The sequence below is a fragment of the Salvelinus namaycush genome, chromosome 4 (genome assembly GCF_016432855.1).
Source record: "Salvelinus namaycush isolate Seneca chromosome 4, SaNama_1.0, whole genome shotgun sequence".
NCBI classification, from domain to species: domain Eukaryota; kingdom Metazoa; phylum Chordata; class Actinopteri; order Salmoniformes; family Salmonidae; genus Salvelinus; species Salvelinus namaycush.
Window position 1 is genome coordinate 53054772 of NC_052310.1, and position 27102 is coordinate 53081873.

Below are 27102 nucleotides of genomic sequence, written 5' to 3' on the forward strand. Positions count from 1 at the left end.
ATTAGGACTTAATCTACGGATTTCACGACAGGGCAGGGGCACAGCCATGGGTGGGCCTGGTAGGGCATAGGTCCACCCACTGGAGAGCCAAACCCAACCAGTTTTTTTCCTTTCCCACAAAAAGGGCTTTATTACAGACATAAATACTCCTCAGCGCCGCGGTTGTGAGGCCAGTTGGATGTACTGCCAAATTCTTTAAAACAACTTATTGTTGAAGAAAAATTAACATTATATTATCTGGCAACAGCTCTGTTGGACATTCCTGCAGTCAGCATGCCAACTGCACGCTCCCTCAAAACTTGAGACATCTGTGGCATTGTGTTGTGTGACAAAAGTGCAAATTTTAGTGTGGCCTTTTATTGCCCCCCCAGCACAAGGTGCACCTGTGTAATGATAATGCTGTTTAATGAGCTTCTTGATTTGCCACACCTGTCAGGTGAGTGGATTATCTTGGCAAAGGAGAAATGCTCACTAACAGTGATATAAACTAATTTGTGCACAACATTTGAGAGAAATAAGCTTTTTGTGCATATGGAACATTTTATGGATCTTCTATTTCAGCTCATGACAAATGAGACCTGCACTTCACATGATGCGTTTATATTTTTGTTCAGTATGTATTGCTAAGAATGTGAGAGTCGGGTGACTCCCCTAGCAGGTCTCAAACCCAGGCCACCAATACCAAACACCCTAATCACTGTCCTAATAAGGATATCTGTAGGGAATGTGCTTATTGGGACAGTGTAGTTAGGCTCTGTCTAGAAGAAAACCTAACCCAATATTTCCCAAACTCGGTCCTAGGTACCCCAAGGGCTGCACGTTTTGGTTTTTGCCCTGGCATTACACAGCTGATTCAAATGATCAAAGCTTGATAATTAGATGATTATTTGAATCAGCTGTGTAGTGCTAGGGCAAAAACCAGAACGTGCAGCCCTTGGGGTACCTAGGACCGAGTTTGGGAAACACTGCCCTAACCCCTCCTTCCTACAGTAGGCACTTGTGTAGATCTGTAACAACTTGATAGGTGTAAGCAATAGGGTGAATACACTTTGAAGTAAATCTCAGCTCTGTTAAAAGTACACTCAAGAAAATAGTTTATTGATCATAGTGATTCAGGAGTATCATTAAAACAGGTTGATATGCCCCACCAAAATTAGACAACTATACGGAAAGCCCTTAAATTGTTGAAATAAGTTAATAAAATCAATGATGAGAGAATAGCCAGACTAACTGATACCTGACATGGACATGGTGGCGTAGCAGAAGGATCAGAATACCATGAACCAAGAGGTTGTGACTTTAAATCATAGGTGAGGACATGTTGAAGAATAATTACTGTATAAATGAACATGCACAATGCAATCGTGTGTCAAATGCGCAAGTTTAAAAGACTGTATGTTAAAAACTATCCCTCGCCAACAGACAAAGAGCTATGAACGGATCAGTGGTTCATCAATCAGGGCATTGATTGGCTTGGCAACAGTGATGTGTAAAGACATTTTCTTGGGACACATACATGCTCTTGCAACGTTCCCGTGAAACGTGTCTAGAACATTCATATTTTTTATTCGGAGAACATGGCAACCCTGTTACGTGTATGTTTGGTGGGATGTTGATGGAATGTTCTTCTAACCCACAGAAAACTGGAAACACAAATGTTCTTGCAACGTTCCCATCAAACATGTCTAGAACATTAATATCTTATGTTCTGACAACATGGCAACCATGTTCTGTGTATGTTTGGTGGGATGTTGATGGAATATTCTCCTAACCCTCAGAAAACTGGACACATGAATGTTCTTGCAACATTCCCATGAAATGTGTCTATAACATTAATATCTTAAGTTCTGTGAACATGGTAACCATGTTCTGAGAAAATTATATTTGACATTAAGGGAATGGTCTCTTTGAAACTCTCCTTGCACATCACGGGAACATTTCTATGAAAACGTTAGTTAATGACCTAATGAGACTGAAGGGAACATTCTCTAAAGTTGTGGGTAGAGACCAGGCTGGAGTGTGAAAGAGAGAGATTGTGTGGGGGTGGAGAGAGGTGTTTGTGAGTTGTGTGCCCACTTGGGTTTGTATAAGTTTATATTTTTCTTGGTTTTTCAGTTAAGAGAGCAAGACGTGTTTGTTATTTCAGTACATGTCACTAGCTGTGTACAGTATCTCATCTGAAAGGAAAAATAATTAGCATGAATAATGTTACTGTGTGTGTATGCCTCCGTTTCCATCCTTCCATTACCTCTTCTTTTGTCCCATCCTCCCAACCAGCTCTCTCCACATCTAAATGTACATCTATGTTTTCTCAAGTCATGAAAAGTAAAGCTTTCGCTGTGTGAACCCGTTTTCCTTTTTTGACAATGTGGCTCTTGAAAGCCAAAAGGCTGCAGTATTCTATTTTTACAAGTTATGCCCTCAGAGATACATTTGTGGGCAGAGGGATCCTCTGAAGTTTGTTTAAGAGGATTGGTGGGAGTGTGTTCTCTAAGCTCATAGGGCTGGAGACTACACAATCAGTAGTGTTTATGAAGATTTTATTCTGGTGTCACTCCAATGACTATCACTGGCACAGATTACCAAACTCAAACACAAAATCCACCACAAAGACACAGACACAACGCCATTTAATGACCAGTCAGACATGGACATCATGGGTACTACCTATCTGAACATGCGTGTAGTGAGAATTTAAGACCCTCCTTACGTTTGATGATACCATTAAATGAAGCACAAGACTGCTGTTTATGGTAACTCAAGCCTTTTGAAATGTAACTCACGATGTGGAACAATTATCGAATCATAAAGATGTAAGAGGATCTGAAGACTGCTGAATGTTTAATGAGTGTCACGCTCACAGCATGCATCCAGATCCAACCAACCCCTGATCCTGATGCCTGGATAACCCTTCACTGTAGTGGCAAATACTACAATCTGCTACTTGCAGAAAGGTTTGAATAACACCTATGTATTTGCTCACATTATACAGTACAATATACAGAGTAGACCCATGTAATATGGTGTTAACGTGTCATTTCCTTATTTTGCAAGTAAAATGGAATTCCACAATTCTTGTACAAAGCATTTGTACGATCATATTATTTGTTACCCTCTTTGGCAGGGCTGTTCCCAAATAACCTTAGGTATTTGAGGGATTAAAAATAAAACATATCTCTATAACATTGTTGCTATATTTGCTAATTGATCAGGAAAAGAGCTAGGGATGATGTACAATGATTCTGGATACAGCCATTTGTGAACATAAGACATATCGGCGTGCCACTAAACACTAAAACAATCTGAATGTGCAAAACTACTGACACTGAACCAGTGCAGGCGAGCCATGATACTAACACAGTACTAACACTCAAACAGAGTGCCCCAAAACACTGACATACTACACAGACCATGGGCTCTTCATGTGTAAACATCGTACAAACGTGTCATTAAACAGTCCACTCCAAAGCAAAACACCTGCTGACACAATGTCTTCAAATAAGATAGATATTACCCCTTCCCCCGTCCCACCCCTCCATAACAGAACTTCCATTTCAGTTCTATACACCTTTACATATTACAGTGTGATTTAAAATTCATATTGACACTTTGTTTCACTGAAGTACCGACTGAGTTTTTGCTGCTCAACTGAATGTGCTGAGCATAAAAGCAGCGCTGTCAACCCATAAATATGGCGACCATCTTGGATAATCTTCACCAGCATCGGCATAATAGATGTCCTCTATCCAGTCTTCAAACACAATGCAAAAATGAACAAGTCATCTCATTCTGTCCACAACAAGTCTTTTCAGGGGTCACCTGTTAAGGTACCATGCTCAGCCCCAATGGATGCCGGGAAGAGACAGGGTGTCATCTCTCAGATCTTAGTTCTGATTGGCTCTCTCTATACAGAGAAAACAAAAAACGAAGAGAACAAAAAATACTCCAAAATAAGAGGTGCAAGATAAAAAAAACCTCTTCAGCAATCTCCAGTGTTTCACATGTCTGTGTTTCAGTAGTCTTCTCCACTTCAAGAGGAGCCAGTCAGTCTGGATGAGGGCCCTCTTTATCAGTCTTGTCAGCTTAGTAGTCTGTCCCTCCCAATCCCATCGCTTCTCTTTCTCTTGCCTTCTCTCCATCTCCATCTCCATCTCTCCCTCTCCTGCTGGTGCACTGGTCCTGTGGTCTTTAGAGGTGAGAGGATGTGGAGAAGCACAGCTTCAGGGTGTAGGGGTTAGAGCCATCTGGAAAAGGTCAGACACACGAGGTTACACACATACTACACACACATAAACAAACACACATGATCATATGGCATGCCCACACACGTGCACACTCTGCTGGGGACAGGGGACATTGGCAGGGAGAATTCTGAAGATGGGAGCGTTAAGTCCGGTCTGGGAAGAGAAAAGGTGTGCGGCAGATGGTGCAGACTCCTCTCCTAGTGTGCTCCCTCTATCTCACTTCAAGCACACACACACAAGCACACACACACACATCTAATATCCCTCTCTGATAGCGACTGATTCCACAGGGCCAGGCTGAAACACCTGTGGTGCCAACCAACACAGAAATAATGTAAAAAAGAACCACCTGCTGCTAGAACAGACAGCATTTACAGCTTTCTCCCCTTTTGGATTTTATAACATTTCCCTCATGCTATTTCACCCAGGAAAGATATATATATTATCTTCAGGTCTTCATGTAAGTTTGGTCTGAATCCAATTTTATGGGCATTTCTCCGACTGTATGTGGCACTATCAGTTCTCATGCTGAGAGTGACTACTAACGGTTGAGTGTTTGGTGCTAGTATGCGGTCACTGTTGAGGAAAGCAAGGCCATCTGGTCACTTACTTGGTATTCTGATCTGGTAGTGGTTTAGGACGGTCAAGACCTCGACAGCGTGTGTCTTGGAGTCAAACTCTAACAAGCCAGAAATGGTTTTGGAGGAGGCTGACAAGAAGAGAGGAGAAAAGGACAACTTAAGTATGAAAGTACACTTAACTCCTTCAACAGCCGAACACACACAAATGGAAAAAGTTAAAAAAGCCCAAACTTACGCTTTGCATCAAACATCTTGAACTTGGTGAAACCTGGCACATCATGCTCTGAGCATAACTGTAAAAAAAAGAACAGCTGAGATAAAGGTTGTTGCGAGACAATAATTCTGTTCTAACCACAACCACAAGGTGGAGCTCTTTAGTCTCTCGGTCAAACTACAAACATCTTTGACAGTGAGTGACAGGCAGAACCATCAGCGGTCATCTTCTTCTATGCAAACTCTTTTTAATTGTGCAGCAAAAGAGTAGCAGGCTAATTTCACCTCTTAGCCCTATTGACAAAATATTAGATATGCACCCTCATCCCAACCACATACCCAAGATCCAGCTGGGCCTCTGAAATGTAGGGGGAGGGGCTTGTAATAGTTCAGCACACAGGATGAGTCTATGCTAAACGTTACCCCATACGAACCTCAGAAACCCTTCCCAATACCCTACCCTGCCATCCCAGCCATACCCTCAGCAGCTGGTACTTTCAGATGCCAGGAGGGATTTGCAGTAGTGCAGTACAAAGGATGGACTTCTGGGAGTTAATCATTACCTTACTCCCTACATCCCATCCCCTAGCCTTGACCTTCAACCCCTCTGTTCAGGCCTCTGCTCACACCCTCTCCACCATAGACCTTATCACACCCCTACCCTCAGTAGCTGGTCCTCTGAGATGCAGGGGGGGACGTTGTAGTAGTGCAACACACAGGAGGGTGGCTGGATGATGTTCTTGGAGGCCTGGCCTTGGCTGGTGAAGCGGTTGTTCCTGGTCATGGCAAAGTCCTTATAGCTGCTGCTGCCGTCCTCCAGCTCAAACACCTGGCTGGGGATGACCGCATGCTGCTTGGACACACTGGAGAGGGGGAGATGAGAGAGGGAGAGGAGAGGGGGAGAGAGAGAGAAAAAGCAGGAAGAGGGAAAAAGGAGGAAGAGAGAAATGGAGAGGGAGGGAGTTGAAGTCCAGGTCCAAAAGGCTCCTTAAAAACTTCTACCCCCAAGCCATAAGACTACTGAACAATTCATCAAATGGTCACGCAGACTATTTACATTGTTTTTACACTGCTGCTACTCGCTGTTTATTATCTATGCATAGTCACTTGACCCCTACCTACATGTACAAATTACCTTGACTAACCTGTACACCCACACATTGATTCTGTACCGGTAATTGGATTTGATAACAGAGAAAGAGTAATAAGATACTAGTAGACAATAATATTAATTACGTGGTTGAATACTGCAGGTCCTCAGCTTCCCTCTAATGTACTAACAAGGACACTCACCAGACGTTGAGCCTCTTGCCAAACACCTTGATGCTGTTGAGGTGAGTGATGGCCCTGTCCACTGCATACTCATCCCCCATCTCTAATAGGGCAGTGCCTGGGACACTCTTCATGAACTTCACCTGCCAAACACAGTTTCAGACATTATGTGCATAGCAATCCTCAAATAGATTCACACACCTTCAGCTACACCTCCTTCAAACAGAAATACTTCAATCAGAATAACACACACTGCCCCCCCTCTCCCCCCCAAAAGATAAAATAAATGTTCATTCACAGACAAACTACCACAACACACACATGGATGCCCTTAAGTTCCTCCTCAGGTGGGCCCCCCTGCTAACCTTTTCAATGTTGCCATAGAGACAGAAGAGGTTGAAGATGCGGGTGCAGTTCATCTTGGCGGGGTGCAGACCGCTCACCATGGCGACAGAGCTGGAGCCGTGGTTGTAGGAGGAACTCTGGGGCAGGGGGTAGGCCACCACTTCTGGGATGTCGTGGGAGCTCAGCTTGTACCTGCTGTTCCCTGGGAGAGGCAGCAGGGGGCAGTGTGACCCTGGAATACATAACACAAGGGGAAAGGAGGAGCTGGGGTTACAACTTTCACTTCCACCTGGGTTGTGCTCAGTAGGCACGAAACGGGCAAAAACATTTTGAAACGAAGGAGATCAGCTACTACTTTCTTGTCCCGTTCGGTCCTCATGAATACAACCCTGATGGTGAAAGGAGTGTGGAGGTGGGTTTTATTTTTCTCTACTAGCCTCTTGGGAGGTCTCTACTCCTCTCACCTTCAGATAGGGTTGAGAATCTACACCCTCCAGCTGAGCAGTAGGGGTGTGTGGGAAGTGTGGATAATGTAGAAGTCTGTGTGGATAGTGTGGATAATATGGAGGTCTGTGTGGATAGTGTGGATAATATGGAGGTCTGTATGGATAGTGTGGATAATGTAGCAGTATGTGTGGATAGTGTGGATAATATGGAGGTCTGTGTGGATAATATGGAGGTCTGTATGGATAGTGTGGATAATGTAGCAGTATGTGTGGTTAGTGTGGATAATATGGAGGTCTGTGTGGATAGTGTGGATAATATGGAGGTCTGTGTGGATGGTGTGGATAATGTAGCAGTATGTGTGGATAGTGTGGATAATATGGAGGTCTGTGTGGATAGTGTGGATAATATGGAGGTCTGTGTGGATAATATGGAGGTCTGTGTGGATAGTGTGGATAATGTAGCAGTATGTGTGGATAGTGTGGATAATATGGAGGTCTGTGTGGATAGTGTGGATAATGTAGCAGAATGTGTGGATAGTGTGGATAATGTAGCAGTCTGTCTGACATAGAGACGAAGGAGGCGGATATTTCTTTATTTAACCTTCATTTTATCAGAGAGTCATACTGAGACCAAGGTCTATTTTACAGATGAACCCTGAATTACATAAACTACAGAAAATAGACGCACCAAATATAAATACAAAATGCAGAAAGAAAAGCACATTAATCAGAAATAAGGTCCTCAGAGGCACCAAAACATCACATTTAAGAACATTTAGAAGACCTTTCCACAAACAAGGTGCACGAACACTAAAAGCTGTACTCAGTAGAGACCAAAGGAGTTTCCAGAGTTAACCATCCCTGAGACCGGGTGTGGGAACTCGTATGTCTAAAGTTTAGTAATGATGTTAGGTACAGTGGGACTTTTTGTAAAATAGCTTTTCAAATGAAAACATAGCAATGTATCAACCTGCGTGACATCAAAGAGGGATATGGTTGGCACACTGAGTAATAGGGTAGTGTTTTGGTGCTGGGGTTAGGAGGGGGATCTTACCGTATCCGTTGTCTCCGTAAGAGGACGGGTGCTCCCCTAGTATGGCCTGTCTCTGCCTGCCCTTCCCACGCTCTGAAACATCAACACATTGACAGCATAGGGAGAGAGTATGAGGAAAATGGCTCTGGGCTACACATTCAAATAGGAGCTATTCAAATAGACATGCTGATAAAAAGGTCATTGGAGGTAAATAAGCATAATATAATTAGAGAAGCGACAGAAGACCTGTGACATTACAGGTGAATCTGAATACACTGGTGATACCCCAAGTCTGTTGACTTTTAACATTCATTTACAAGTTCACATAGTAACAGTACTATAGTCATTAGGCAACACATGGAAACAATGCTATTGATTAACACACGTTAGAATATAAATCCTGCTAATACTGTGCATTAGAAGGACTTCAAAGCATCCACAGTTGTACCTTTCCCATGCATTAGTACTATGTTGTACTATTTGAACAGTAGTACTATGTTGTACTATTACATACAGAGAGAAGGAGACACCAATACATGTAGGCCTAAAGTAGGTCTACTGTTAACCACAATGGCAATTTACTTTACTAAATACAATTTACATCCTTCAGCAATCTATAGACAAGGAACAGTGGAGAGAAGATTCAAAAATAGAAAGAAAAAACAAAGGGCACATTTTAAACAGGTGGAAAACATTGTTACATTTTTATACAAAGATTGGTGGAGGAAAAGTACCTGAATTACATCACTAGCGTGAACAGTCAGCAACCCTCTCACTGAGGTCTTGGCTTTACTGGCACAGGTTGTCTCTTTCAGCACAAGTGAAACAACATCAACCTGTGTTGCATCATCAGATAGTCAGTTCACAACTGGCACAGAATCACAGAGAGATACATGGAGGCACAGGGTGGACAAAGAGCAGCTGCAGTCCCATCTCCCACAAGAGCAGTCCAAACTGAGCCTTAATTAGAAGACTAACAATACAGTTGAAAAGATAAAAGAAACCTACTGGGCACAGATGTCAATTCAGCATCTATTCCACGTTGGTTCAAATGACGTTGATTCAACCAGTGTGTGCCCAGTGGGAACCTTCCATGTTCCATGAATCAGAGCTCCTGTATATCTACATGGAAACCCAGATAATATCACTCCAATTATTCAGTTCAATAAGTTTACCTCTACAACTGAAAAGCCCCTCTATAACTTACAAGTAACACAATCTCCTTTATTAGTCAGTAATGCTCCACTATAGCTTACAGGAACCGATCTATGTAACTATTGCAGCCAGGTCAGCTCTGTGGTTGGGGGGTTGGGTGATGCCGTGTGGTATCCACAACAGTCCCCCCAGGCCAAGTCACAGTCACACACACACTCTACTGAAATGCTGCATGGGTGTAAAATGATAAGGGGGATTATTAAGAGAGAGAGCTTTCATCAGATAGTCAAAGTGACCTTCAGTCACAGATTAGGGGCGTACAGCAGGGTTCACCGCCCTGTTTGCTGTGCCAGCGGAAGCCATCATTACCCCCTCCCATCTCACCCTATGCCTCCCTCCACAATCAGGCCTCAAACAGCATCTATTATTATACCCTGAGATCCACCCCCCACCCCCCATGCCTCACAAAAACCCTCTCTCCTCTGCTCGTCCTCTGGGGGGGAGAAGAAGGGAAAACTATCCATCATTAACAACACCCTCGGAGAGACTGCAGACCCATGCTGTGCACTCAACCTTTATTTATCCAGGTAAAGTTACCAGAGAACAGATTTGCTTTGGCAATCATAATTCCCTGGCCAACTGGTGCACTGAGCATGATTAGAGAATTAAAGCGTTGCTTCTCTTCTTGGCTGACTTTCTCCCGTTTTATACGGAATGGTCAGTTAGAATTTCAGTTTAAATTGCTAGTTATTTACCCCACCCAAGTCGAATGCTATTTCCTCCAAAGGGGCCAGGGGATGAGAGTCATAGCAAAGTCTCCTTGCGGAGGACTACTAGCTAAAAAGGCAGCTAATCTCCGCTGTGGGCAACAGCAATATGAACCCTGCTTTGGCTAAGGCAACTCACAGGGGACGTGATGTCACAGACAGCCTCTCCGGCTGGTCCCCATGGGATGTGAACCAGACACCATGTTGTTGCACATAGAGCATCGCACTCTAACGTGTTGTAACACCATGTTGACACCTGTTCCTAAATGCCAGGGATATAGGTTCTCTAGAAGGAAATGTGCTACAGACCGGATCGCACAGTATATACTGTAGGTGTGGGATACTTCATTATACAGCAGCTGATAGAACCATGACTTATACTTATTCTGATATACAATCCAATACCCAGTATAATAAAAGTGTGAGGGTGATTTAAAGTGAATCAAATATATGTTCCTCTCAGGTAAGCGGAGAGCGGCATGGTACTGAAGCAGTCAGTCCCGAGGTGAGAGACATCCACAGAGGACGCTGGAGGAATACATTTGAGTGTCCTAAGAACGGCACCACAGCAGGAGGCTAACTCACTCTCACTGGGCTTTCAAATGAGTTAGCATCTCGCCTGACTTCTCATTTAGCCATGCAGTAAAGGGTGATATTCATCATAGGGTGAACCCCCTCAGCAGTCGACTATGTCCCCTGGTTAATTTGAGTAGATGGATGCACTAGGAGAAAAGGGGCTGACTTTCACAGGGCAATGCCTTTCAGATAGAGATATAAAGGTTGGGTCTCTGATAGAGGGCCTCTAAGGAACTGTGACTCTCTTCATCCACACGATGTACCCCCATTAACAGTGCATTCAAGAATAGACACTCAATGTTCAGGATTTAATCTAAACAGTTCTCTCTGCTACAGTAGGCATTTCAACACATTGACACTGACAGAAATGCTATAATATAAAGTAATTTACAGTAGAAGATAGTGTCACCTTGGTGTTTAAGTAGATTACAGAGCAGAGATTCTTTGCTTATTGTCTGACTTAAGACAAAGCCTAGAAGACAAAGAGAGAAATACACTCTTATGTTCGCATGTCCAGACTAGGGATAGTATAGACTAATACATCGATATTTCTACTACGGATTATTTGGTGAGAGAATATAAAGGGTTTTAACCAGTCAGATAACTGACTGAATACAATCAGGACGCAAGCAAGAGAAGAAAATTTGTCCAGTCTAAAAAGTCTAAAAGCAGCCAGTCCTCCAGCCATGAGGTGGCACTGGCGGGTTGTCCTGGGTGTGTTGATGTTGAGGTTGCATGAGGTCAGGATGAATGAGTAGTCTCTCTCCCTCTCTCTTGAGGTTTGGGTGAAGATGGATGCATGTTGCTGTGCAGGGTCAGCCTGTCGTCCATCCCTCTCTCTCTATTCCCATGGGCGGCAGGTGCAGGCTTGTGAGAGGCGGATGTGAGAGTGTGTTGCTTGGAGAAGGATGCGCAGTGGGTCGGTCTTGTGTTGGCTTGGTTGACTGCAGGTCTGTGGTCCATACTGGTCCTTAACCACCTCACAATAGGGGGCGCTACAGTCACAATGATGACTTCACATAGACGGGGTGGGATGGGGGGAGGGTAGTAAAGAGGGGTAGCCAACAGCAGGCCATTTCTCTGCTCTTTTTTCAAACAGCATCTTTGCTACTATAACATTCCTCATGCAATGATACAACCACAGTGCTCTCCTCAGCCTCTGACTCAGTATCTGTCTGTCTCAAGTTAGCATATTTAGCACAGGATAATGAGAAGTATCGCAATTTCTCTGTCTCATTTCAGCTGACGCAGACTAAACTCAAGACAAACAGTCCAGCTCTCTCTCTCTCTCTCTCGCTCTCTCTCTCAACTCAGAGCGTATCTATCTACAGCCTGTGAGGAATGAGAAGAGAAACAGCCACACTTCTTTGATATCCTTTCCTCTCCTGCTATTCTGTTTGCAGCCTGGGCAGATTTCAGATAAAGGGGGAGGAAAACCTGACAGAGGGAGGAAAACCTGACTCTGCCCTGCAGGCTGCCCATGGACACTCTGACACAATGACAGCCCTATATGGCAGCCCATAGCCCTAACTCAGCAGCTTCTACACAATGAGATCACTCCATAGCCTACATATACAGAACAAGGAGCAGAATCTTACCTCTTCGGACCAGGTAAGGCTTTGTGTAGTCCCAGCTCTCGTTGTCATTTCTGATCACGTTCAAGCGAGTTGGCTATAGGAGGGAAACAACAGACAGGAAGTGTTCCGGCGTTTTAAAGAAAATCAATTTACTAAGCGTTATGTATGTGATTGTGTGTGGTGAATATAGACTTACCCTTGCATATTCAATTTTTAAGGTGCAGCAGCCGGCATAGATGTCGGCTCCATTGAGAGCAGCCTTAGCTTTCTGAGCACACTCGATGGACTCAAATGTGAGGAGGGGCAGTTAAGGACAACAGCAACACAACCAAATAACCTCAAGCCTCAATGTACAATTACAAGTCCCCAGATAGAAGATATAAAATCTCTAAAACCATCAACAAAAACAAATCTATGCTGGTTGAATAATTTGACCTGTGGATGCCTTTTTTATGGTCACACCCTCCAACACTCACACTCTAACAGGCAGCCATCCAGGCAGCCAGCCAGCGAGCCAGCCAGCCAACCAGCTAGACAGAAAGGATATTCCACCATGGCCTGGATGCCGTTGCGTTTGAAGATGACGATGCGCATCACACTGCCTATGGGGTTGCACACTGTGTAGAGAACATCCTTGGAGACAAGAAATGGAGATACACGGAAGGCTTTAGTCAGCTCTCACCAAGGCTGCAGCTGGAAGATAAATGTTCCAATTAAAACTGCATTTCTCCCTGACACCTACAACACCGAAGACAATATACCAGGCTGTGACAAATTTGTTCACAATATTTGAGAGGTTCCTGTGTGAAATTGGTGGAATAATGAGAACCAGTGTGAGACTTCATAAAGTAGGAACATCTGTGTGTCCTTAGAGTAGAGAGGATGCAACCTGGATGCAGGAACCTAAACTCAGCAAAAAAAGAACCGTCCTCTCACTGACAACTGCTTTTATTTTCAGCAAACCTAACATGTGTAAATATTTCTATGAACATAACAAGATTCAACAACTGAGACACATACTGAACAAGTTCCACAGACATGTGACTAACAGAAATGGAATAATGTGTCCCTGAACAAAGGGGGGGTCAAAATTAAAAGTAAAGTCAGTATCTGGTGTGGCCACCAGCTGCATTAAGTACTGCAGTGCATCTCCTCCTCATGGACTGCACTCTATTTGCCAGTTCTTGCTGTGAGATGTTACCCCACTCTTCCACCAAGGCACCTGCAAGTTCCCAGACATTTTTGGGGGGAATGGCCCTAGCCCTCACCCTCCGATCCAACAGGTCCCAGACATGCTCAATGGGATTGAGATCCGGGCTCTTCGCTGGCCATGTCAGAACACTGACATTCCTGTCTTACAGGAAATCACGCACAGAACGAGCAGTATGGCTGGTGGCATTGTCATGCTGGAGGGTCATGTCAGGTAGAGCCTGCAGGAAGGGTACCACATGAGGGAGGAGGATGTCTTCCCTGTAAACGCATAGCGTTGAGATTGCCTGCAATGACAACACGCTCAGTCCAATGATGCTGTGACACACCGCCCCAGACCATGACGGACCCTCCAGAGTACAGGCCTCGGTGTAACGCTCATTCCTTCGACGATGAACGCAAATCCGACCATCACCCCTGGTGAGACAAAACCGCGACTCTGGTCCAGCGACGGTGGGTTTGTGCCCATAGGCGATGTTGTTGCCGGTGATGTCTGGTGAGGACCTGAGCACTGATGGAGGGATTGTGCGTTCCTGGTGTAACTCGGGCAGTTGTTGTTGCCATCCTGTACCTGTCCCGTAGGTGTGATGTTCGGATGTACCGATCCTGTGCAGGTGTTGTTACACATGGTCTGCCACTGCGAGGACGATCAGCTGTCCGTCCTGTCTCCCTGTAGCGCTGTCTTAGGCGTCTCACAGTACGGACATTGCAATTTATTGCCCTGGCCACATCTGCAGTCCTCATGCCTCCTTGCAGCATGCCTAAGACACGTTCACACAGATGAGCAGGGACCCTGGGCATCTTTCTTTTGGTGTTTTTCAGAGTCAGTAGAAAGGCCTCTTTAGTGTCCTAAGTTTTCATAACTGTGACCTTAATTGCCTACCGTCTGTAAGCTGTTAGTGTCTTAACGACTGTTCCACAGGTGCGTGTTCATTAATTGTTTATGGTTCATTGAACAAGCATGGGAAACAGTGTTTAAACCCTTTACAATGAAGATCTGTGAAGTTATTTGGATTTTTACGAATGATCTTTGAAAGACAGGGTCCTGAAAAAGGGATGTTTCTTTATTTGCTGAGTTTATATGCTATCCATTTATTTTAAAGTACCATTGGTCTTGATATAAGACACTATCTATGGCGTTGTATGTCTATCTATAAGGGAGCGTGTATATATCTATGTCCATAGAGTACCAGGAAAAAGTTTGGACACCTACTCATTCCAGGGTTTTTCTTTATTGTTACTATTTTCTACATTGAAGAATAATAGTGGAGACATCAAAACTATGAGATAGTACATATGGAATCATGTATTAACCAAAAAACTGTTAAAGAAATCTAAATATATTTTAGATTTGAGATTCTTCAAAGTAGCCGCCCTTTGCCTTTATGACAGCTTTGCACACTCTTGGCATTCTCTCAACCAGCTTCACCTGGAATGCATTTCAATTAACAGGTGTGCCTTGAACTTTGAAAGTTTCTTCAAGTGCAGTCGCAAAAATCATCACGCGCTATGATGAAACTGGCTCTCATGAGGACCGCCACAGGAAAGGAAGACCCAGAGTTACCTCTGCTGCAGAGGATAAGTTTATTAGAGTTACCAGTCTCAGAAATTGCAGCCCAAATAAATGCTTCAGAGTTCAAGTACCAGACACATCTCAACATCAACTGTTCAGAGGAGACTGTGTGAATCAGGCCTTCATGGTCGAATTGCTGCATAGAAACCACTACTAAAGGACACTAATAAGAAGAAGAGACTTGCTTGGGTCAAAAAACACGAGCAATGGACATTAGACTGGTGGAAATCTGTCCTTTGGTCGGATGAGTCCAAATTGGAGATTTTTGGTTCCAACCGCCGTGTCTTTGTGAGACGTAGAGTAGGTGAATGGATGATCTCTGCATGTGTGGTTCCCACCGTGAAGCATGGAGGAGGAGGTGTGATTGTGTGGGGGTGCTTTGCTGGTGACACTGCTGGTGATTTATTTAGAATTCAAGGCACACTTCGTGGGCTAGGGCTATTTGACCAAGAAGGTGAGTGATGGAGTGCTGCATCAGATGACCTGGCCTCCACAATCACCCAGCCTCAACCCAATTGAGATGGTTCAGGATGAGTTGAACTGCAGAGTGAAGGAAAAGCAGCCAACATGTGCTCAGCATATGTGAGAACTCATTCAAGACTGTTGGAAAAGCATTCCAGGTGAAGCTGGTTTAGAGAATGCCAAGAGTGTGCAAAGCTGTCATCAAGGCAAAGGGTGGCTACTTTGAAGAATCTCAAATCTCAAATTTATTTTGATTTGTTTAACACTTTTTTGGTTACTACATGATTCCATATGTGTTATTTCGTAGTTTAAAATAATATATACAATGTAGAAAATTGTAAAAGTAAAGAAAATCCCTTGAATGAGTAGGTGTGTCCAAACTTTTGACTGGTACTTTATATCTATCAGTACTTTAGTGTGTGTTGTTATACTTCTATGCTTGTATGTTCTAACACAGTGAATGTGTTTCTCTAATCAGACAATTTGCCTCTGTTTGACTTAATACTAACATAATTCAACCCTATCTAGGTCTCTGCACATTTATCTTGGTTGTTGCATGTGTTATTTCTTCTTTGCTCAGCTGGAGTGAGACAGCATAAGGCTAGATCCTTTCTCAGCCTATTTGTGCATCCCATATCTGAGGAAGACTGATATACCTGAGCTTCCTGGTATTCTTATCATCAGCTAAGGGCTGTCCTCGACTAAAAAAAAGTATTGGTCGACCGAGAGTCGTCTGTTCTTTCGACCAATTTTTCCATTTGTGTTTTAATTAAATCAACTATATGCACTGAGCTTGTCTGATGCTTTAAGGCAACTGTTTGATTAAATAATTAAGACACACAGATGACAAGAGGGAGTCCGACCGCAATTGATTTGATTGTACCAGGCCGGGCTCAGACTTGCTGCGCTGTGTTAAAAAAAAGACAGCTAGTAACTGTGTGACTAGCACCCGTTGTCTCTCTCCCCTCCCTGCTGCAGCGACAACAGTGTTTATCGCGCTGTCCGTGTTGCTGAACCTGAAAAATAATTACAGCCATTTCTGATGGAAAAGTTTGGTTACTGAAATCCCTAATTTGTTTCGGTTAAACATTTCCTATTCCCTCAACCCTTGCTCTCGTTGCACATGATCGCATGCACATGACCAAGAGGGCCTGACCTATAGCACAAACTCTGAACGCCGAAACACAAAATTGATGCAGATGACGTGACGAATAAACTCAAAACAGGGGAATGTTTGGTTGCTCAGGAGGTAAAGGGGAAGTCAGATGTGTGGAATAAATTTGACTAATTGCGGAAAATACTGGAGATCAAGAAAAATAAGGTAAGGTGTGCCAAACAGGTTCTGTTAGATTACAATATAATTTTTCAGACTGTTTGGAACAATGTAAACAACACTAATTCAATTATAAGCATACCAGAGAGTCTGTTTGTCTTTTTTCATTTCTTTTTTGAAAGCCTTTATTACAGCAAAGACTAAAAACAGTCACATGAATTTGTGAATGCAATTGCCGAAATGGAACGGTTTATTTATTGTTTCCGCTAATTACTCAAGGTTCGCTTTGTTATTTGAAAACTAAAATGCTTGATTACATTTCAAATCATGAATGACTTGTATGCTGTGTGATGACATTAACGAATGAATGATTGATTGATACAGTATCCTATATAAGTATTGAAATACAGGCCTAAGTTACGGTATTAAGACTAAACAAGATGCCCTCTTTGGCCTACAGCTTGATGGTGGTTATACAAGGCTGCTATACTCAGCCTACTAATGGTAATAACATTACTTATTATAATGATCATAATAATAATAGTAATAATAACAATAAGGAGATAAAAAAGGAGGGTTATTATTATTATTATTATTTTAATTTTTATTAAATACAGACGGAAATAACTTTTGGATATCAGAGCAGCGGTAACTCACCAGCATTATGACCAGGAATATGACTTTCCCAAAATGGATCCTTTGTTCGTACCCCCAGGGCAATTGAACTTATTCCAGAGGCTACTCCTAGAGGTGTAGCCTCTGGAAGTCCACTCCGAAGTCCACTACTAGAAGTCCACTCCGAATACCTCTTCTCCAGGGGAGAACCATCTACCACTCCGAGTTTATTCCTCGCTAATGTTCAGTCTCTGGATAATAAAGTAGATGAACTCAGGGCGAGGATCTCCTTCCAAAGAGACATCAGGGATTGTAACATACTCTGTTTCACGGAAACATGGCTCTCTCGGGATATACTGTCCCCATCCATACAGCCAGCTGGGTTCTCAGTACATCGCACAGATAGGAATAAAGAACTCTCCGGGAAGAAGAAAGGCGGGGGTGTATGTTTCATGATTAACTACCCATGGTGTGATTGTGATAACATACAGAAACTCAAGTTCTTTTGTTCACCCGAACTAGAATACCTCACAATCAAATGCCGACCGTATTACCTCCCTAGAGAATTCTCTTCGGTTATAGTCACATCTGTGTATATTACCCCTCAAGACGATACCCCGACAGCCCTCAAAGAACTACACTGGACTTTATGCAATCTGGAAACCAAACATCCTGAAGCCGCATTTATTGTAGCTGGGGATTTTATCAAAGCACATTTGAGGAAAACGCTACCTAAGTTCTACCATCACATTGACTGTAGTACTCGCTCTGGAAAAACATTGGACCACTGCTACTCAACTTTTCCAAATGCCTCCAAGGCCCTCCCCCGCCCTCCCTTCAGCAAATCTGATCACGACTCCATTTTGCTCCTCCCTTCATATAGGCAGAAACTCAAACAGGAAGTACTAAGGTCTATTCAATGCTGGTCTGACCAGTCGGAATCCATGCTTCAAGATTGTTTTGATCACGCGGACTGGGATATGTTTCGGGTAGCCTCTGAGAATAACATTGATGAATACACGGATACGGTGACTGAATTCATCAGGAAGTGTAAAGGAGATGTTGTACCCACTGTGACTATTAAAACCTACCCAAACCTGAAACCATGGATAGATGGCAGCATTTGCGCAAAACTGAAAGCGCAAACCACCGCATTTAACCATGGCAAGGTGACGGGGAATATGGCCGAATACAAACAGTGTACACTAGTTAATCCCTCCGTAAGGCAATCAAACAGGCAAAACGTCAGTACAGAGACAAAGTGGAGTCGCAATTCAACGACTCAGACACAAGACGTCTGCTGTCCCCACTTGCTTCAAGATGTCCACCATTGTTCCTGTGCCCAAGAAAGCAACGGTAACTGAACTTAATGACTATCGCCCCGTAGCACTAATTTCTGTCATCATGAAGTGCTTTGAGAGGCTAGTTTTACGGATCATATCACCTCTACTTTACCTGACACCCTAGACCCACTTCAATTTGCTTACCACCCCAATAGATCTGCAGCCGATGCAATCGCCATCGCACTGCACACTGCCCTATCCCATCTAGACAAGAGGAATACTTACGTAAGAATGCCGTTCATTGACTATAGCTCAGCATTCAACACCATAGTAACCTCCAAGCTCATCATTAAGCTTAGGGCCCCCGCCCTGTGCAACTGAGTCCTAGACTTCCTGATGGGGCGCACCCAGGTGGTGAAGGTAGGAAACAACACCTCCACTTCGCTGATCCTCAACACAGGGGCCCCACAAGGGTGTGTGCTTAGCTCCCATTTGTACTCACTGTTCACCCATGACTGCGTGGCCACGCACACCTCCAACTCAATCATCAAGTTTGCAGATGACACAACAGTAGTAGGCCTGATTACCAACAGTGACGAGACAGCCTACAGGGAGGAGGTGAGGGCCCTGGGAGAGTGGTGCCAGGAAAATAACCTCCCACTCAACGTCAACAAAACAAAGGAGCTGATCGTGGACTTCAGGAAACAGCAGAGGGAGCACACCCCTATCCACATTGATGGGACCGCAGTGGAGAAGGTGGAAAGCTTCAAGTTCCTCTGCGTACACATCACTGATGATTTGAAATGGTCCACCCACACAGACAGTGTAGTGAAAAAGGCGCAACAGTGCCTCTTCAACCGCAGGAGGCTGAATAAATATGTCTTGGCCCCTAAAACCCTCGCAAACCTTTACAGATGCACAATTGAGAGCATCCTGTCGAGCTCTATCACTGCCTGGTACGGCAACTGCACCGCCCGCAACCGCAGGGCTCTCCAGAGGGTAGTGCGGTCTGCACAACGCATCACCGGGGGCAAACTACCTGCCCTCCAGGACACCTACAGCACCAGATGTCACAGGAAGGCCAAAAAGCTCATCAAGGACATCAACCACCCGAGCCACGGCCTGTTCACCCCGCTTTCATCCAGAAGGTGAGGTCAGTACAGGTGCATCAAAGCTGGGGTCGAGAGATAAACAGCTTCTTTCTCAAGGCCATCAGACTGTTAAATAGCCATCACTAGCCGGCTTCCACCCGGTTACTCAACACTGCACCTTAGAGGCTGCTGCCCTATATACATAGACTTGGATTCACTGGCCACTTTAAAAATGGAACACTTGTTACTTTAAAAATGTTTACATATTGCTTTACTCATGTCATATGTATGTACTGTATTCTATTCTACTGAATTTTAGTCAATGCCACTCGGACATTGCTCGATCTAATATTTATATATTTCTTAATTCCATTCTTTTACTTCTAGATTTGTGTGTAATTTTGTGAATTTTTAGATACTACTGCACTGTTGGAGCTAGGAACACAAGCATTTCGCTACACCCTGTCACGCCCTGAACTTAGAGAGACGTTTTATTTCTATTTTTGGTTAGGTCCGGGTGTGATGTGGGGTGGGCATTCTATGTTTTGTATTTCTGTGTGTTTGGCAGAGTGTGGTTCCCAATCAGAGGCAGCTGTCTATCGTTGTCTCTGATGGGGAATCATACTTAGGCAGCCTGTTTGGCCACCTTAGTTGTGGGTAGTTGTCTTTGTTAATGGCCTGTATAGCCCTAGTAAGCTTCACGTTCGTTGTTGGTGTTTCTTGTTTTGTTGGCGACATTCTTAATAAAGAAAAATGTACGCTCACCACGCTGCACCTTGGTCCAGTCATTTCCCTTTCGACGAGCGTGACACACCCGCAATAATATCTGCTAAATATGTGTATACGAACCATAACATTTTATTTTATTTGGATTTATTATGCACGTAGCCACATGGTCTAGGAAATGGCACCAGTTCAACAGCGCACTGATGTTTCAGAACCACGGATATCAACCGCTATCCAACGTGGGAGAAAGCGCATTTGTTATAAAATAATACATTTTTTATTGTTCTTATGTAATATAACCATACACATTTTCAGTAGCAAATGTCTTAGACTGATGGACTATACCATCCCCACGGGCCTCCACAATGGATCAGTCAATGCAGACAGGCGCAAATCAGACAGGTGTCTTGTACACCATGACATTTTTATTTTGTGTTTGCTATATGCTCGACTAAAGAAATCTCGGTCGACCAACCGCCTATCGACCAGTCGACTAAATGGGGTCAGCCCTACATCAGACACATGCTATCTGAACACTACAGGTACCCCGCGGAGAGCCCTCTCTATCTTGCAATGCAACCCGAGAGGGAGGGAGGGGGAGAGAAAGACAGCAGAGGGAGATGAGAGAGAAAGGTGGCAATAGATGGGTGTTGGCAGGAGATATGTACAAACTCAGGGGGAAATAAAACCTTGAAACAGCCACAAGATGCTTTTAAGCACTACTTTCTAAATGTCGCCTGACTGCTCCCATTAGGGGAGAGAGGTAGACAGAGAGAGAAAGAAAGAAAGAAAGAAAGAAAGAGAGGGTAACATAGAGAGATAGAAAGGGAGTGAGAGAGCAGGAAAGAGTACAAATAGAAACCCTGTAATTCTATGATAATAGACAATGCTTATGATTCATATATTCACTTGACTACGGTTAACATGGACAATAATGAGGTACTCTTGGTCAGTACTGTTACCATGGTGAGAGTATAGCATCCAAACAGTGCCAGGCGGGTGGCAATTACTGTTACTGCTGTGATGCTATTGTGTAATACAGTATGCATTTTCAGCACTGACTCATGCCAGGAGTCACGTACTATTACCATGTTCTTACCGTGGTGATGGGGTAGAGGGGATTCTGGATAGACAGGAGCAGGACTTTATTGCCACTGTTGGGGTTGTCTGAGTTGGTGGGCCGGGTAATCCTCTTGCTAGTGGAGTAGTTGAAGAAGGCCTGCTGGCCTGCGATGTAGACGGCCTCGCTACTCCCACACGCCACACACTTATCAGCACTCTCCACCATCTCAAACTCCACCAGCGCCTGCCGCTTAAAGGGCATCATCATCACATAGCTGCCATCAACACAGAACAATAAGGAAGTCCATTAGAATTTAATTCACTGAGTAGAGAAATGGTCTACTGCTCTAAATGGACTGTGGTTCAAATAACACCACATTCCCTGTCTACTGTAGTGAACCACATTTGGTGCTAAAAGTAGAACACTATTGGAAAATAGGGTGTCTTTGAAATTTGCCCGATGAGAACTCATGTCCTGAACTGACAGAATGAAAACTTTGCAAGTTTGGATTGTAAAACATTTCCTAGTTCAATTATGAGGTTATGAGGTTATACTTTCAAACAATTCTACCAGAAAGGAAACCGCTCTATTTGTTTGTGGGGCTTTTTGTTTATATTTCCTCAAAAAATCCCCTATGAAGGCTCAACATTAATGCACAAAAACAGAAGAGGGGAGTAACTGCAGTTGTGACCATACTGTGGGCAGTGCTGGTCTAATTGGACAGTTACCATAGTTTCTACAGTTACCATGGTACGGTAGATTGTCTCTATGTTGTGGGTTAACCATGCTGTCGCAGCTCTCCTAGGATTGATGGGACGTTACGTAATTAATATTGCACCACATAATGAGCCTGATTAACACTGAGCTCTCTCTGTTACTCAAGGTCTCCGTGAGGTAAAAGCTTGGTTTGGCCACAACCACCTCCACTCTATGTGTGTGCTGGTATTTGTGTATGTGAGTTGACTTTATACTGACGTGTGACTCTGAAAATGTTTGTGTGTGTCTGTAAGTATGTGTGTAGCTCTTCAAAGGAAGTGAGTTGCGCCTTGTTAGATCACTGCTTCAGTACATGCTGATATAAGTTTGTATTTCTACAGAACCCCCAATGACTTCAACAGGATGAAAGGCAAGTCACTGGGGAGGCCTGAGTGGAAATGCCTCACACTTACTTATCTACACCACATTTACATGATCCATCTAGCATACACTCTTATCCACAGCCTTCCAAGTCACAGTACAGTGCATATTTCCAATTTCTGACATGTTCCCTATTATTTTCCTATGTTTAACAAAAAGATGAGATAAAAGCCTTTTTGTTTCAATGTCTTACAATGACGAGAACAGGGGCTTAAAGGGTGGGGGGCACATATCATCCAACATATGTGAGTGGATTCTTACCATATAGGGCCAAACTTTTCCAGGGCCTCCACCAGGTCAGCCTCCACCACGGCCTCACACAGCCCCCTGACATGGACCACTGGGGACTGGGCAATTCTGTGGGAGTCATCCCCACTGTCCTGCAACACACACACACACACACACACACACACACACACACACACACACACACACACACACACACACACACACACACACACACACACACACACACACACACACACACAATATTGGTTAGAGCTCAGAACAAATACAATTCCTAGAATAGGGGCAGAGGTTCTGTTGATCATAAATCAACTGACAATTCAAGTGCAATGTACTGTATAATACCTATGTAAAATAGGAGTCATTTTGAAAAGAGTGGGTGTAGGGAGGAGGTTTCAGGTTGAATAATTTAACTGCAGCTCAAAATGGATGACCTCCAGTACAGGGTACCTTCCTACCTGGGACTGGACCCCTCTATGTGAGAGAGTGAGAGTGCATCGGAGAGTGGATGACCTCCAGTACAGGGTACCTTCCTAACTGGGACTGGACCCCTCTATGTGCATCGGAGAGTGGATGACCTCCAGTACAGGGTACCTTCCTAACTGGGACTGGACCCCTCTATGTGAGAGAGTGAGAGTGCATCGGAGAGTGGATGACCTCCAGTACAGGGTACCTTCCTAACTGGGACTGGACCACTCTATGTGCATCGGAGAGTGGATGACCTCAAGTACAGAGTACCTTCCTAACTGGGACTGGACCACTCTATGTGCATCGGAGAGTGGATGACCTCAAGTACAGAGTACCTTCCTAACTGGGACTGGACCCCTCTGTGTGCATCGGAGAGTGGATGACCTCCAGTACAGGGTACCTTCCTAACTGGGACTGGACCCCTCTGTGTGCATCGGAGAGTGGATGACCTCCAGTACAGGGTACCTTCCTAACTGGGACTGGACCCCTCTGTGTGCATCAGAGAGTGGATGACCTCCAGCACAGGGTACCTTCCTAACTGGGACTGGACCCCTCTATGTGCATCGGAGAGTGGATGGCCTCCAGTACAGGGTACCTTCCTAACTGGGACTGGACCCCTCTGTGTGCATCGGAGAGTGGATGACCTCCAGTACAGGGTACCTTCCTAACTGGGACTGGACCACTCTATGTGCATCGGAGAGTGGATGACCTCAAGTACAGAGTACCTTCCTAACTGGGACTGGACCACTCTATGTGCATCGGAGAGTGGATGACCTCAAGTACAGAGTACCTTCCTAACTGGGACTGGACCCCTCTGTGTGCATTGGAGAGTGGATGGCCTCCAGTACAGGGTACCTTCCTAACTGGGACTGGACCCCTCTGTGTGCATCGGAGAGTGGATGACCTCCAGTACAGGGTACCTTCCTAACTGGGACTGGACCACTCTATGTGCATCGGAGAGTGGATGACCTCAAGTACAGAGTACCTTCCTAACTGGGACTGGACCACTCTATGTGCATCGGAGAGTGGATGACCTCAAGTACAGAGTACCTTCCTAACTGGGACTGGACCCCTCTGTGTGCATCGGAGAGTGGATGACCTCCAGTACAGGGTACCTTCCTAACTGGGACTGGACCCCTCTGTGTGCATCGGAGAGTGGATGACCTCCAGTACAGGGTACCTTCCTAACTGGGACTGGACCCCTCTGTGTGCATCAGAGAGTGGATGACCTCCAGCACAGGGTACCTTCCTAACTGGGACTGGACCCCTCTATGTGCATCGGAGAGTGGATGGCCTCCAGTACAGGGTACCTTCCTAACTGGGACTGGACCCCTCTGTGTGCATCGGAGAGTGGATGACCTCCAGTACAGGGTACCTTCCTAACTGGGACTGGACCCCTCTATGTGAGAGAGTGAGAGTGCATCAGAGAGTGGATGACCTCCAGTACAGGGTACCTTCCTAACTGGGACTGGACCCCTCTATGTGAGAGAGTGAGAGTGCATCGGAGAGTGGATGACCTCCAGTACAGGGTACCTTCCTAACTGGGACTGGACCCCTCTATGTGCATCGGAGAGTGGATGACCTCCAGTACAGAGTACCTTCCTAACTGGGACTGGACCCCTCTGTGTGCATCGGAGAGTGGATGACCTCCAGTACAGGGTACCTTCCTAACTGGGACTGGACCCCTCTGTGTGCATCGGAGAGTGGATGACCTCCAGTACAGGGTACCTTCCTAACTGGGACTGGACCCCTCTGTGTGCATCAGAGAGTGGATGACCTCCAGTACAGGGTACCTTCCTAACTGGGACTGGACCCCTCTATGTGCATCGGAGAGTGGATGATCTCCAGTACAGGGTACCTTCCTAACTGGGACTGGACCCCTCTGTGTGCATCAGAGAGTGGATGACCTCCAGTACAGGGTACCTTCCTAACTGGGACTGGACCCCTCTGTGTGCATCAGAGAGTGGATGACCTCCAGTACAGGGTACCTTCCTAACTGGGACTGGACCCCTCTGTGTGCATCAGAGAGTGGATGACCTCCAGTACAGGGTACCTTCCTAACTGGGACAGGACCCCTCTGTGTGCATCGGAGAGTGGATGACCTCCAGTACAGGGTACCTTCCTAACTGGGACTGGACCCCTCTGTGTGCATCAGAGAGTGGATGACCTCCAGTACAGGGTACCTTCCTAACTGGGACTGGACCCCTCTGTGTGCATCGGAGAGTGGATGACCTCCAGTACAGGGTACCTTCCTAACTGGGACTGGACCCCTCTGTGTGCATCAGAGAGTGGATGACCTCCAGTACAGGGTACCTTCCTAACTGGGACTGGACCCCTCTGTGTGCATCGGAGAGGGCAAATGGGTGCCTTTTCATCCCTTTGATATTTGAAGTAGAAATTGTGCACCAATATTGCATTTTAAAAGCCTGTTATATTAAATGAAGTGCCCTTTACTATAGACCACATGAATAATTCAATACATCAGATTTTTAATATGAATAAAGACTTGATAAAGTGCAAATTCAGCACTTTGACATGTCCCTCCATCAACCCTGTGTCACCTTTAGGAAGATGTGAACCCACTTAACCCCAACATTTCTCCAAGTTTCACCATCATTGTAAAACCCAAGTTATTTTGTTGTTTTGACAAAGTCATTTCTGAAGACTATTATTTTTTTCATGTGATTAGTGATTCATTTATTTTATGTGATTAGTGTCCCTCATTTTAAGGTCAACCCTGTTACATGAACTGAATTCTCATTTTAATTTGGTGAAACTTTTCCTTTTTAAATAAAATAAAAATAAACATTGAACATCTAATAGTCAAATCCTAGTGTAAAAGCAGGTGAGCTGGTTCTACTCTTTTTGGCCATTTTCTGGTGTTTTGTGGTGGAAAACTGCGCGGGTCGAGCATAACACATCAACCCTGTTACCCATAGATAGACAGGCTAGAAATGTTTTAACAATTTCCTTTTTTTTGTGAAGCTTACATTTAATTGCAACTCCCTGTTGTGCACAACTCCCGTCCATTCCATGAAATCGTCAACCCTGTTATGGTCAACCCTGTTATTATATTTGGCACTTAATCGGCACTTACTATAGTATTTTTTAATTTAACCTCTTGAGATGGGAAAATGTGTTTTTAATTAAGTTGAGCATGTGATCTTTAAGATAGAATGTTAAAATTAGGTGAAAACATTTATTTTTTTTGGAACATGGAACAGGGATTCCCGACTGAACTGAAGGGTTAGTTCCACGGGTGAAAATGGTTAAATCAGCAAAAAATGCTCTCATATTTAAAGGCAAGATAAAATATTTAGAAGAAAAACCATGGCCTGCTCGGGGAATCTCAGATGAGTCTTTATTTCAGGCTGTAGCAACAGAACGATGTTTACACTACCTCTGTGATCTAATAGGCTCAGGATATACAGTAACTGGGCGGGCTGAGCTGGATTTCTCTAGTGGTAGTGGGCGGGACTCTATCTCTCTCTGATAGTGATATCACGATGTTAACATGCATTCAATATATGACATGCAGGAATAACGGTCAGGACCTATGCCGAATGGACAAGGTGGTTGTGCAGCATAGTGTTAAAGCTCACCCTTCTCTTTCAAACACCTCTCTTTGATTGATTTAGCAATACATCTCCATTCCTATAGTGCAACAAAAACCTCCCACTCTGCCCTTTCAGATGTCCTATTCTACTCAAAGTCTATGAGGGGGAGCCAGGAAGAGGAAGAGGAAAC

The 27102-nt window shown here is 44.5% G+C and overlaps 1 protein-coding gene across 1 annotated transcript in view; it reads right to left on the minus strand.

Annotated features, from left to right (window-relative positions):
- Positions 1-2578: 2578 nt before the first annotated feature.
- Positions 2579-27102, minus strand: part of LOC120046612 (heterogeneous nuclear ribonucleoprotein L-like) — a 59984-nt gene continuing 35460 nt past the window's right edge. Inside the window, exons 2-13 of the mRNA XM_038991988.1 lie at positions 22903-23021; positions 21541-21778; positions 12757-12842; positions 12406-12502; positions 12231-12303; positions 8156-8227; positions 6676-6887; positions 6332-6453; positions 5700-5901; positions 5061-5118; positions 4855-4953; positions 2579-4244 (exon numbers count right to left, since the gene is read on the minus strand). Of these exons, the coding sequence (XP_038847916.1) occupies positions 4189-4244; positions 4855-4953; positions 5061-5118; positions 5700-5901; positions 6332-6453; positions 6676-6887; positions 8156-8227; positions 12231-12303; positions 12406-12502; positions 12757-12842; positions 21541-21778; positions 22903-23021 (1434 nt within the window). The 3' untranslated portion in view covers positions 2579-4188. The remainder of the gene's footprint in view (positions 4245-4854; positions 4954-5060; positions 5119-5699; positions 5902-6331; positions 6454-6675; positions 6888-8155; positions 8228-12230; positions 12304-12405; positions 12503-12756; positions 12843-21540; positions 21779-22902; positions 23022-27102) is intronic.